Below are 14,280 nucleotides of genomic sequence, written 5' to 3' on the forward strand. Positions count from 1 at the left end.
GACAGTGGTCTTCAGGTCATCTGCATTTTTTGGTCTCTTGTTTCTCATTTTCCTCTTGACAATACCCCATAGATTCTCTGCGGGGTTCAGGTCTGGTGAGTTTGCTGGCCAGTCAAGCACACCAACACCATGGTCATTTAACCAACTTTTGGTGCTTTTGGCAGTGTGGGCAGGTGCCAAATCCTGCTGAAAAATGAATCAGCATCTTCAAAAAGCTGGTCAGCAGAAGGAAGCATGAAGTGCTCCAAAATTTCTTGGTAAACGGGTGCAGTGACTTTGGTTTTCAAAAAACACAATGGACCAACACCAACAGATGACATTGCACCCAAAAATCATCACAGACTGTGGAAACTTAACACTGGACTTAAAGCAACTTGGGCTATGAGCTTCTCCACCCTTCCTCCAGACTCTAGGACCTTGGTTTCCAAATGAAATACAAAACTTGCTCTCATCTGAAAAGAGGACTTTGGACCACTGGGCAACAGTCCAGTTCTTCTTCTCCTAAGCCCAGGTAAGACACCTCTGACGTTGTCTGTGGTTCAGGAGTGGCTTAACAAGAGGAATACAACAACTGTAGCCAATTTCCTTGTGTGGTGGCTCTTGATGCCTTGACCCCAGCCTCAGTCCATTTCTTGTGAAGTTCACTCAAATTCTTGAATCGATTTTGCTTGACAATCCTCATAAGGCTGCGGTTCTCTCAGTTGGTTGTGCATCTTTTTCTTCCACACTTTTTTTCTTCCACTCAACTATCTGTTAACATGCTTGGATACAGCACTCTGTGAACAGCCAGCTTCTTTGGCAATGAATGTTTGTGGCTTAACCTCCTTGTGAAGGGTGTCAATGATTGCCTTCTGGACAACTGTCAGATTAGCAGTCTTCCCCATGATTGTGTAGCCTAGTGAACCAAACTAAGAGACCATTTTGAAGGTTCAGGAAACCTTTGCAGGTGTTTTGAGTTGATTAGCTGATTGGCATGTCACCATATTCTAATTTGTTGAGATAGTGAATTGGTGGGTTATTGTTAAATGTGAGCCAAAATCATCTCAATTAAAAGAACCAAAGACTTAAACTACTTCAGGCTGTGTGCATTGAATTTATTTAATACACAAGTTTAACAATTTGAGTTGAATTACTGAAATAAATTAACTTTTCCACAACGTTCTAATTTATTGAGATGCACCTGTATATATATATATTATACAAGGGTCTTGCAAATACACTTTTTGTAGTTTTAATACAAAGGCATGAAGTAAAACACCATGTTTTTTTTTCTTAGGCTGTCACACTAAGAATTGCGTATCAAAACCAGAATACATAATTTAAACAGCCTCTTTGAAATGAAATTTGAAATAATTTGTACATTCAGTGAGATATGCACCATGTCACACGATGGGGTGAATTCTCAATGAGCACCTTCAGACTACCATTTACAGCAAATTATATGATCTTTTACTTAATGGTTTGTAGTTTGCATTGTGGGAGAGTGAAAAATGTAAGTGGACCTGCTAATATAATGTGCAATGCAGTTTTTATTTTAAAAGATAAATGTCTATCGCTGATATATTTGTTCTCCAAATGTAGCTTATACTCTAGGATTGTGTTTAATGCAGAGTGCAGTTTTTTTACATACTGTAAAAGTGCCATGACGCTGATACAACCAATATTTTTGACTAACAAATAAAATGTATTCTTTCTATATAACGAAACATTAAAAGTTCCCATTACCTGTTTAATGTTTATTAAATCTTAAAATATCAACTAACGTCTTAGACTAAAGTCACACTTTAACCTAAACCATCAAACGTATTTCATTTAACAGAAAAATAGAAGTGGGAAAATGTTATAAATATTTTTGTAATTTTACATGCTTATCCCAATGATTGTCTACAACCAAAATGGAATCCAACAAAGGCACCACACAATACCTAAAATAATTAAACTCTTTTACACAGTATCATAAAACTATTAATAGGTATCTTGAGCTGCTAAAAGAGAAAATAAACCAGTGCTCACTATCAAAGATCACACCTTTCTAAGTTTGTACAGTAAGACCAAAAATAGACCACAGTGGCACGTCTGCTCAAGCACTAGATCACAAAGCAGTGTGTGCTGATTAGATATTAAAAGAAGAGAAAAACTGATAAATGTGGAATGAGCATTCAACTGTAGTATTAATAACAGTGGTGTGCAGTAATAATGTTTTTGATTGAGTCATGGCATCTTGATAAGAGACTGGTTCAAGGGCAAGAAAAGGCACAGAAAAACAGACCCACACACACAGTGGGGTGAAGAGCAGCAGCTGGCAGCACATCGGCTCAAAAACACACAGGACTTGCATGGGTACATAGACTGGTCACTTTCGAGAGGGTTTGCAACTCGGCCCACTCTGATACGACTCCTACAGCAAAACGAGATCTTCAGCATATGATTCCAGACTTGTGCAAATGTCACCATATCAGCAGCTGATAAACATTCAGAGGCGGCCAGACAGATTCAGTCAACTTTCAGTGGAATGAACTTATTTGCCTTGAGTAGCAATGCTTTACGATATAAAACAAAGAGCAAACTGGTATTTCCTCCACTATCCATTAATAACTCACCCTGTGGATTGTCTGTGGATACTCGATTATCAGTATCATCCCACCTCCTTTTTCAAAGGAGCTTTTTGACCAACATTTGAACTTTCATTACTGGCCTTCAAGTGGGTAGGCTCCACTTTTGTAGCATTATGATTAATGATCACACCCACTTTTTCAGTCTTTGTTTTATTAGTTGGAACGGGTTGAGGCTCTAACTTCCGAGGTGGAGCCTTCAGAGGGGAATGGTGTGGAACATCCCCAATGTTGACAGACAAATTAGTGTACAATGGCTCCAACTCTTTGGACAGGAGCTCATAAGTCAGTGAATTCAGTCCATCTGAGCGCCAGTTCAGCCTTGTGCGCTTCAGCAAGTCAAACCTACAAGAACAAATTCATGAAGAGGACCTGACTCAATAAACAGACTGAACAAATGGATTAAATAATAAACTTATCTATCCATACACTCTTAAAAGTAAAGGTTCTTTATTGCTATCCATGGTTCCATACCTTTAACATCCATAGAACCTTTTTGATGGACAAAAGCTTCTTACAGTGGAAAAAGGTTCTTTAGATTAAAATGTTCGTCACAACAAGAAAAATAATGATTCTTTTAAGAACTGTTCACTTAAAGGTTCTTTGGGGAACCCAGAATGATTCTCCTATGGCATCGCTAGAACCTTTATTTTTAAGATTGTACCAACTAGGGCTGCAAAAGGGTGGAGAATTTCCAGAAACCTTCCAAAATTTTCTGCAAGTTTCCAAAAGAACATGGAAAGTTTCTGGAAATTTACCAAACATTTTCTGTCCCTTTTCAACCTTAGTACCAACACCAAGTTTATAATAAAATATAGTTTGCCAAGTGACATCACCTTCTTGGGTTCTGCTCATTACCCTGATCTCCTTTATGTTTGATCATCTTATAATGACCAATGGCCAAAGGCGGGCGCATTATCTTCATCCCAGAGAGACGGACTCTAAAAACAAAACCACAGGGCAAGTAGAAACAGTAACATATAAGAAGAAAAAAAAACATGAAGAAGGATGGTATGAAGTATCAAACAGACAGAGACAAAAGAAAGAGTGGCACAAAGCACAGCAGGAAAACCATTTCCAGCAGAGTCTGCAAGGTGGGCCAGATGGATGTGAACTAGCTAAAAAAATCCTCAGCAACAGTAGTTTTTATGTAAAAAGGTTCTAACCACAAGTGAAAGTCCACAAAAGGTTCATCTAAAGTTGGAGAGTCTAATCCAGCTTTTAAATACTTAAAACTTTGGGTTCTTGCTTCTGGTTCAGCCATCTGAGTCAGGCAAGGATACTGATGGTTATTTATGCGACAGCCAGGTTTGCAAATCACCATGAGCTGATATGCCCTTCAAAATGTTCTCCAAGAATACATGCTATGTCAGTTTTTCCAAAACACAAAGCTGGGTCCTGGATTATCTCCTGAAATACTATTTGCCTGGGACTAGATTTGATCTGTACCCTGAAAAATCGCTCAGGGTGAAATCAAACCATATTCAAACCAAGCTTTGGAATCAAACTAAGGCATATTAAATAACAAGAAAGAAAAGAAAAACAGATGGACTCAGAGGTTCTGCCTTGTCAAAGATGTTGAGCAGGTTGGGACTTTTATTCTAAATAGGCAATTACATTACAGCAAATTACGTTTGGTTCCATTAAATGGTTCATGAACATGTACTAAAACATTTTTCCTACAGAACGAATGAGCCAGATCTTTGTAGTGAATCAAAACTTTTCAGCAGGACTATTGTAGTCCATTGATTCTAGACCAAATGATTCCATTATTGATCATTTACTGAACCAAATACATACAGGTGTACTTCAATAAATTAGAATGTCTTGGAAAAGTTCTTACCCCCATGTCGTTTCAAACCCGTAAAAGCTTCGTTCATCTTCGGAACATAATTTAAGATATTCAAAAAATATTCTCATCGCTTTATAACATTATTGTTGAACCACTGATGGCAGATGGACTATTCTGAGGATGTCTTTCATACTTTTCTGGACCTTGACACTGTAATTTATTTGGCAGTCTATGGGACAGTCACAAGCCTCCTGGCTTTCATCCAAAATATCTTAAATTGTGTTCCGAAGACGAACTAAGCTTTTACAGGTTTGGAACAACATGGGGGTAAGTGATTAATGACAAAATTTTCATTTTGGGGTGGAGTAACCCTTTAAGGCTTATGAGATTTAATGTAATTACAGACTGGTTGTTCATATGACAACGTGTAGTTAAGCATGCACACTATTGGTTTTGTCGGTAGTATTTTATCAAAATAATGGCGGAATGATATACTGTACGCCACATTTTGGTTTTAGCACTTTTATTTAATACACAGTTAGGACAATTATTATTTTGAATATATGCCGCCTATACAAAATAATTTTTTTTTAAATGTATTTATTATTAAAATGATCTCATCATAGATTTTTCAAATACACCTTCCTCAAAAGTTCTAAAAGAATCATGAAAGGGAACTGCTAATAAGGAATCAGAAATAGATGTATTAGATTCCTCATGATGCTCAATCCTATTCAGGCCAAAGACACTTAAGAGAGAACTAACCATAAAGAAAAGGTGATTCAAATCCTCAGCACTACTAATAATCTACTACACTTGACTCATTCTGGTTTCAAGGCTTCCTTCAACAACTTTTAATCCTCTACAGCATGTTTCTTATTGTCACAGAAGTAAAATTACTTGAATGTATTATTGAATAAAAAGTGTACTGACACCTAAATAGTTGGAAGCCTTGAGTCCAATCTAGTGATTCATGCATGTACTTACTGGTCCCTCCTGTGGCTATGCAGGGGAGGGCATGAGGGATAGACGGATGCAGTGAAAATGAGAATAATGGCAAGAGACCAATGCGAATGTGAACTGAAAACGAACAGACGTGCAACACAAATGCTTAACAGGATACATTTCTGATGTAGACGTGCCAGTTACTTTGATCTCTAATGCATTCCATTATGTTGAAATAACTCTCTGCCATCCTCACCGAGCTGCGATGTCATCGTCCTCTCCTCCCCAGCCCCAATACTGGTTCGGAAAGCCGTTCATCTTGAGGTACTGCTCTGGGGTTACAGCAGACACCCCTCCGAAGTATTGTGAGTATGGAAGCCTGCAAAGGAATGATTTGGTGAAGCACAGAGGAATAAGGTCATCTGTCTCTACTATCCTTCATCAATCATTCTATCTGAAGTGTCGCAGCTTCCCCTGCAGTTTAATGTGCATCTGTACCTCTGCATTACATCAGTACAGCAATCTGTATGAATGGATAGAAAACCAGGACCCCTTATAAATGAACATAGAATGCTGTTTAAATTTGTGTCAATAATTTTGTCTTGAACTATTTTCAGAACACTACCACACTAATAATAGTATATAGTATGTGCACTGTATAGTATGCATATATTTTCTATCCATATGACCTGCTACAATTGGCAAAAATGTGGGTGCAAATCATACTATATTGATCTTTTTTCTTGAATCGTTTTTTGAAAAGGCAGCCAAATGTTAATGGGGTTTTTAAACAAACTTGGACAAAAAATAATAAGTAAATAAAGTTCGATTAGGTTTTAAAAATTAAACCTGCAAGATGATGACATCATGTGACAACCATAGATAATGTGTAAATCCTTAAAATGTGGTTTCAGTGTATTTGAATGTGTTCTTTGTATAAATCTGGAAAAAAGGATAGGAAAAGCAACTGATGTGTGTTTGTTGAGCTGTATAAACATGACTGTTCAAAAGTTTGGGGTTGGAAAGATCAAAAATACAGTACAAATAGTAATATTGTGAACTGATTTATAATATATTTTAAAATATAATTTACTTTGTATGATGGTATGAAAGGTTTTTTTTGGTCTTCAGTGTCACATGATCCTTCAGAAATCATTTTAATATGCTGATTTGGTGCTCAGTTCTTATTATTATCAATGTTTCTTGTGGAAACCATGATACATTTTTTCATGATCATGATACTGAATAAATAATGAACAGATACAGTAGATCAATTTAATCCATTGCTGAGTAAAAGTACTCATTGCTTTAAAAAAAATAAAATAAATAAAACAAATAAAAAAAAAATAATCAATTTAATCCATTGCTGAGTAAAAGTACTCATTGCTTTAAAAAAAATAAAATAAATAAAACAAATAAAAAATGATTGGTAGTGTAACTTTAATTGCTGATTTAACCTGCCCTCCAGAGATCCCTTATACTCTTAAACCTGTTCTAAATTCTTTTTATGTCTTTATATCAATATCAAACTCAATATCTTTGAGTGATAGCTAGATGAGCTGTTGCTATGTATCTTTCTTTGTAATTTTCTCTGTATTTCTACCCAAGGACTAACTCACTGAGTCATGTCTGAATGCTGGGGATTCATCACAGAGAGGTTCTGATGTTGTCCTCAGCCTTGGTGCACTGAATTTATGGGTTGATTTCTCTGCAATTTTTTTGTTCTCACTGAATGTTTATATCTAGGTGGACATTGTGGCTGCAGAGTACAGAAATGCAGACTCTGTGACCCAAGATGTGCAGACCTGGATGTCAATTTAGAGGACCAGAGCCATGAGTTACTGGGTACAACTGTGTCAGCACTAATAATGGATGAACTACATCGCCTATTCTACCATGCGTGAAGAGGATGAACTTTTTCTTTCTAGAAGTTTTATAAGATATATCAAATTCTTCAAAAAGAAAAAACTGCTGTTAAATGAACAAGTTTCTTTTTTATTTATTGTCTGTTTTTAATTTATTTTTTATTTTCTTTGTTTCTTTTTGCCTGTTTTAAATTAAAGTGTGTAGAATTTAATTCCATTAAAAACCACCAATTAAAAAATTTAAAACCACCAATTTATTTTAAAATATTTATATACATAAGTTTTCACTACCATTCAAAAGTTTGGGATCAGTAAGTTTTTTGTAAGAAAATAATACTTTTATTCAGCAAAGATGCATTAAATTGAGGCCATTTTAATGTTACAAATAAATGACATTCTATTGAAACTTCTATTCATCAAAGAATCCTAAAAAAAATGTATCACATATAAAGTAAAATACAAAGTATTTTGTGACACTGAAGTGGATGCTGAAAATTTAGCTTTGCCATCATAAGCATATATTATATTGTAAAATATATTCAAATATAAATCATTATTTTGTAATATTGTAATATTGTATAATATATTATTATAGTACTAATAATATTTAATAATATTACTGTTTTTACTGTATTTTTTGATCAAATATATGCAGCCTTGGCATTAGAGACCTTTTTCAAAGACATTAAAAAACCCTACCAACCCTAAACTTTTGTAAGGTAGTGTATACTGGCATCTTATCTTGACACTGTTCAACCACACACCATTTTTTTAATCATTATATTATAATACTGTAATATAAAAATTATTATTATTATAATAACATAATATTAAAACTAATTTTATTGACGTGACTATAATACTATGACTACAAACATAAGAATGCAAACAAAAATGTCACCCCTGTTCATTAAGATAAAATTAGAGAAAAGGTTTGTTAAAACATTAAATCCTGGGTAGGGTACCTGTATCTGAACTTGTCCATAGCTACGGAGAGGTGTGTAGGGTGCTGGGGGTGGCAGGTGTAGGTATTGTGGTCATTCTCAGGTAGCAGGTCGACGTCATGCAGGAAAATACAGCTCCAGTTCTCCTCTTTCAGCGCCTCCCGCACTCCGACATTCAGCAACTTCGCTCGGTTAAAGGTGGAGTTCCCTGACTGATAACACAGACTATGAGCAAATCAAGTGTACACAAATGCATTCTTCGGCAAGAATAGAACACTAATATAGCTTGACAATAAGCAATGAGCTTTCGTTATCCTTTGTCCCTGCTACTTCCTCTAATTACCCCCCCCCATACAATAGATGTGACAAGTCAGCATAACAATGAACTAGAGACCTGGTGCACAATGTAAATGCCGTAGTGGACCTGCTGCCGCTGCAAAAAGGGGTGCAGATGGTAGAGGAGGGTGCGGAGGTGGGTCTGCCGATTCCGGTAGGGGACCACGATAGCTGTGTGGTGCTGTGGCTCACAGTCTGGCGGGCGGTAATGACCCCCTAAGGTCACCAAGGGGTTCTTCTCTTTTATCTTCTCCAGGGAAGGGGGTGAGGCGAGGTGGACAGAAACAGGACCCACTGGCAGACAGCAGGATGAGAGCACACAAAATCTTTTCTACAACACCAAATTAAAGCAATTTTTACCTAAAAATTTAAATTCTGTCATTATTTAATCACCATTATTTTGTTTCAAAACTGTATGACTTTATTCCTTTTTGAGGAGAATTTCAGAGTAGGGATGGACAATATATTTGACCATATCGGTTATTGCGCAATATCAAAGAATTTGTTTTTATTATTGTATTGGTCAAGACTAGATATCTAATTGTTGTATTCATTTTTCCAACTTGAAATCTTCAAAACACAAAAAATTTATATCACTGTTAAATGTAATCTTTTATGGAGTCAAAAGTCATAAATCACTGTTTAAATGGGCAAACCGATATACATTAAAAACTGTCATTCATGTTTTAAAACGTAGTAAATCAATTATATAGTAATAATAAATTATAGTAATAATAAATTAATGAATCATTATAAAATACATTTAAAACTGTTTATTTAATTAGCAGCTTATTTCTTCATTTTTTTTTTAAGTGTCACTCCAAGTCAATCAGTATAGTTTGAATGGGTTTTGCCATTTTTGGCATTTTTGAGTGTGCTGTGTACAAAATGAAGTTTAGTAAGAAATATATCAGTTTTGCAGTTGTTTATAAATAAAAAAAAAAAACCCTAAAAACTAAAATCAGTTGTTTTAAATGCTGCAAGTGAATTTACACATAAGATAAAATAAGATAAAAGTGAGAATAATTAATGACAAATTCTTCAGTTTTTTGGGTGGACAAAACTCATTATCGTGTGTTTGGTACATTTATTTAAAAACAGATAATGAGACAAAGTAAAAAAACAAATCCAATGATCAATGTCTTAAGCACTTCAGTGTGGATTTATATCTACCCAGCAGTGGAGAGGGCAGAACACAGTCCCTGAGCTGCTGTTCTGGTCCACTGGGTCCTGGATGATGGAGCAGCAGAGATGTGAGGTTAGTGTAGACGTCATGCGGTCGAGAGTAGTCGATCTCAGGCTCAGTGGAATGAACCAATACAGACACAAGGCCACGAAAGCCTCCCAGGGAGAAGTAGAGGACAAACGCAAACTGGAAGCCCACCAACAGAGCCAGAGTGCAAGGGGAGTCCAGCACTCGACCGCAGCACACCATTATGACATCCAACAAAGAGCAGGAGTGGCAGAGGAAAATTAAAGGAGATGAACAAGGGACAGATAAGAGAAGAGAGACAGAGTAAAGCAAGAGGCATGAGAGAGGAAAGAGTGGAAGGATAACAGGGGTGATGAGGAGCAATAAAGTTAGCTCAGTGAGCTAAGGGAAGGACATCTATGGCATGTGTGGGAGTCACTGGAAAAACAGAGGAACACAAAAATCAATAGTGACAGATCCATCACATCAAACTAAAAAGGAGAACTTTAAAGTGTCAGTGTGCCCGGGATCAATGCCAGATCTCGAATTAGATAAGCAAAGACCACACACTTTTTGGGTCACTCCTGTTACAGAGTACAGTGCTTTAAAAATAAAATAATATGTATTATATATGCTTGAATATAAATAAAAAAATGCATGAGTACAAAAAAATGCTTTACAATAAATAAATAAATAAATAAATATAGATTAACAAATGATTAATCGCGATTAATCGCATCCAAAATAAAAGTTTTTGTTTACATAATATGTGTGTGTAGTGTGTATATTTATTCTGTATATATAAAGACACACACATACAGCATATATTTTGAAAATATTTACTTGTATTTATGTGTATATATTTATATTCATATAAATTATATCATAAATATATTTAATATATAAATGTAAAATATTTTTCTTAAATATATGCATGCATGTGTATGTATATAAAGTGCCCTCCATAAGTATTGGAACAGTAAAGACAAAATTGCTTTCTCTGCTGTGGAGTCAAGACATTTGCAAATATGATTAAAAGATGAATATGCGAAAAAACTACAGAATGTCACATTTTATTATTAGGTTTTTCGACACACACATGTTTTACCAAATAGAGTTCATCCCACTATTTGATGTGAGCATAAGTATTGGAACAGCTGAAATTAAGGCAGATGTAAAAGATTAAAAGCCAATATTTAGTTGCAGATCCCTTGCATGCAATCACAGCAGTGAGTCTGCAACCCATAGACATCACCAAACTCTAGGTCTTATGCTTTGAAATGCTTTTCTCCAGCCTTTAATGCAGCCAATTCTAACTGTTGCTTGTTTTGGGGAGTTTTTGTCTTTACTCTCCTCTTCAGCTGATGAAATTAATGTTCAATCGGATTTAAATCTGGAGATTGATTTGGGCAATCTAAGACTTTACATTTCTTTGCCCTGATAAAGTCCTTGACTGAACTGGCAGGGTGTTCTGGGTCATTGTCCTGATCCAATATGAAGTGCTTTCTAATGAGTTTGGTGCCATTTTCTTGAATATTGGTAGCCAAGATGATATTTTAACCTTCCAAACTCATTCTGCTACTGTCATCATACATTAAGTCATCATTAAAATGAAGAGGTCCTGTTCTAGAGACAGCCATGCATGCCTATGCCATCACACCACCTCCATCAAGCTTTACAGATGAGGTTGTATGCTTAGGATCATTTCCAGTTATCTTTTTTCTCCACACGTTTGCTTTCCAATCACTTAGATAAAGGTTAATCTTTGTCTCATCGGTCCATCAACTCAACTCAAAACTCTACTGTCTCACATTTGTGAAGAATCTTGCCTTTCTATTTTTGGTGCTGATCAGAGGTTTGCATCTTGCTGCGTAGCTTCTGTAATTCTGTGTCAAATTCTCCTGCAGACTGTAGATTGACAGAGCATCACCCCAGCTTTCTGGAGGTTGTTGGTGATTTTACAGACATGTATATTAGGGTTCATTTTCACAGTTTTTATGATTTGTCTGTCATCAAGTACTGTTGTTTTTCTCAACCGATCAGGTCGTCGTTGGTTGGTGATGTCGCCGGTAGTTTCCAAACTCTTGATTTCTCCATGCCCTTTGTTTTTTCTTTAGTTTTAATTGACTTCCTCTATTCTTTTAGCATCCAAATTGCTTACTTTTCTTTCAGTGTCGGCTTCCTTGTCTTCATCCTGGTTTGTGTGTCATCATCGAATGCAAGACTTAGAATGCAGAAGCGATGGATATAACTGATAAGACACATTCCCTGCTTTTAATATCTGAAGAATTAATGCAACAGGACACAGAAAGACCTGTGAGGCAACTGTTCCAATACTTATGCTCACATCAGATAGGGAGATGAAACTCTAAAAGTGTTGATCTTCTTAGCTGGTAAAACATCTTTGTGTTGAATCACCCAATAATAAAATGTGACATTCTGTAGTTTTGTCTCATATTCATCTTTTAATCATAATTACAGATTTCTTGACTCCACAGCAAACAGAACAATTTTGTCTTTACTGTTCCAATACTTATGGAGGGCACTGTATACATAATAAATATACACACTACTCACACATATATCATGTAAACAAAAACTTTTATTTTGGATGCAATTAATCGCGATTAATCGTTTGACAGCACTAAAATAAAATAAAAAAGAAATAACTGAATTTCCAGATTGGAAAACAGGATGGAAATACATCATTCAAAGAAGGATTGTGAGTTACTTTGTATGAGGCTGTCAATCTTTTGAAATTCTGATATTATCATATGTTGTGCAAAATATCTATAATTGTATCTAACAGAATAAAATGCCTCAAAGGACAATGGACCATCTTCCACATACCACAAAAACATCACAGAATTCATTAAATCCATAGCTAATACTTGCTTATGTTTGTGCGGTGGTTATTAATGTGATATCATTTAGTACCGGCAATGATTCTTTAGAGAGAAATTACACGATAGGACTATCAATAAAACTGATGGAGAAACTAATATGAAACTGATAGTTAGTTTGAAAAAATTTTGAAAATAGAAAAACCTGTAATCTTTCGTTGCATTAATAAATTACATTTAAAAAAATTAAAAACACTCAAACATGGCAAAAAAGGCAACAAACTCAAACTAAACTAGAAACTCACTAATTTAGATTTTGTGACAACTATTATCTCATTGTTTAAAAACTGTGAGTACAGTATGTTATTATATTAAGACATGTAGATAAGAAAATGTGCTGCAGTAACAGGATTACCTGTGCTGACTGCTCATAAACACAGAGGTGAGAGAGAGCACTGTCCTCTTCATCCTGTCCATCACAAATCATCGTGCACCCTGAGGAGACAGATAATTCTGGACTGATTAACAAGATCCCCTGCTTATTTACAAACCAGCTCATCTTTTGCGTTGTGGTAAAACTGAAATGTATTTATTAAGCAGCCATGCATGCAGCGACGACAGGCACAGAGCAATTATTGTGAAATAATCGTCAATATAACTGACATTTTCAGCACTTTCAGTCAGTCAGTCGTTTCCTCTGACTCACCCGGACCACAGCGACGCTTCAAACCAGGCTCCAGCAGTCGATAACTAGGCCTTTATTTAATATTAACCACTGGATTGTGGATACTCATTCCTCTATGGCGCCCGAAATAGTGTCTAATATCCGCAGTCGCATTGAGCGCGTCGCGGAACGCTGTGGTGAAACGCTTCCTGAGCGCGTCAGACGCTCATGGCAGAGACCTGCAGACACCGACAGACATGTTTGACGCGGTGACGCGCTATCGACGGGCATTCTTTGACGCGGCTGTTACAATAAAAGCCGTAAGATACCTGTGTTAAAATCACAGTGCTGCCTTCTAGTGAGAAAAAAGGACAGGTTTAATGCTAGAGGCGGTTTTCATACACCAGATGATCTTGTGATTACAATACAGGCTTATAAAAGCGAAATTAATCTGATGAAAATGGGACACGACATGTGGATTGCATCTAATGCCATCGTCGGCATTTTGATTGAGAATTATATTCTGATTTTTTAACGTGAATTATGACGTCTGTGAAACTGTTTGTGTTCAACAAAACGATTAAACGTGTTTACAAACAACTGTTTTCATAATAGCCTAATAGAGCTGAGGTGATTCTGCTGAAACTGTTACAGACCAGCTGAGAAAATGCATAAAAATATTAGAACTTTGATTGAGTTCTTTCAGATAGCTCGTTCAAATTATTTTAATTAATATAAATATCTTCTTATTACCAAATCAGTAGCTAATCTGGACTTTGGATCCGGATCACTGTTTATATACTGTTAAATGCACTTAGCTGAGAAAAATGCACAAAAATAATTATTGACTATTTTATTACAGATAGTATATGACCTATCTTTATGGTTTAGATCTGGGTACCAAAACAATAATTTGGAATTTGAATAAAGATTTTGACAGAGTAAGCACTACTTTCAGTGTCATATTGGACAACAACAACAAAAAAAAAAAACTGAAATTTAAATGTATGAATTCATATGGTCAAGTGTGGCTGCAGATCATAGGCTACATGTTTTCCTGATTGCTGTTGATATTAAACAATTTAAT

General features: G+C 35.8%; 1 protein-coding gene across 2 annotated transcripts; it reads right to left on the reverse strand.

Annotated features, from left to right (window-relative positions):
- Window positions 1-1,156: 1,156 nt before the first annotated feature.
- LOC109060458 (beta-1,4-galactosyltransferase 3-like) lies at window positions 1,157-13,565 on the reverse strand. 2 transcript variants are annotated; one of them, XM_042713012.1, is made up of 8 exons: window positions 13,193-13,565; window positions 12,945-13,024; window positions 9,668-10,124; window positions 8,553-8,788; window positions 8,180-8,370; window positions 5,606-5,728; window positions 3,449-3,553; window positions 1,157-2,957 (listed from the first exon to the last, which is right to left on the reverse strand). In XM_042713012.1, the coding sequence occupies exons 3-8, from the start codon at window positions 9,927-9,929 to the stop codon at window positions 2,636-2,638; spliced, it is 1,239 nt and encodes a 412-aa protein (XP_042568946.1). In that variant the 5' UTR covers window positions 9,930-10,124; window positions 12,945-13,024; window positions 13,193-13,565; the 3' UTR covers window positions 1,157-2,635. The 2 variants fall into 2 exon arrangements, with proteins under 2 accessions (XP_042568946.1, XP_042568945.1); XM_042713011.1 differs by having other exon boundaries at window positions 13,236-13,563.
- Between the last annotated feature and the right edge of the window lie 715 nt (window positions 13,566-14,280).

The sequence above is a fragment of the Cyprinus carpio genome, chromosome A23, assembly GCF_018340385.1.
Source record: "Cyprinus carpio isolate SPL01 chromosome A23, ASM1834038v1, whole genome shotgun sequence".
NCBI lineage: Eukaryota > Metazoa > Chordata > Actinopteri > Cypriniformes > Cyprinidae > Cyprinus > Cyprinus carpio.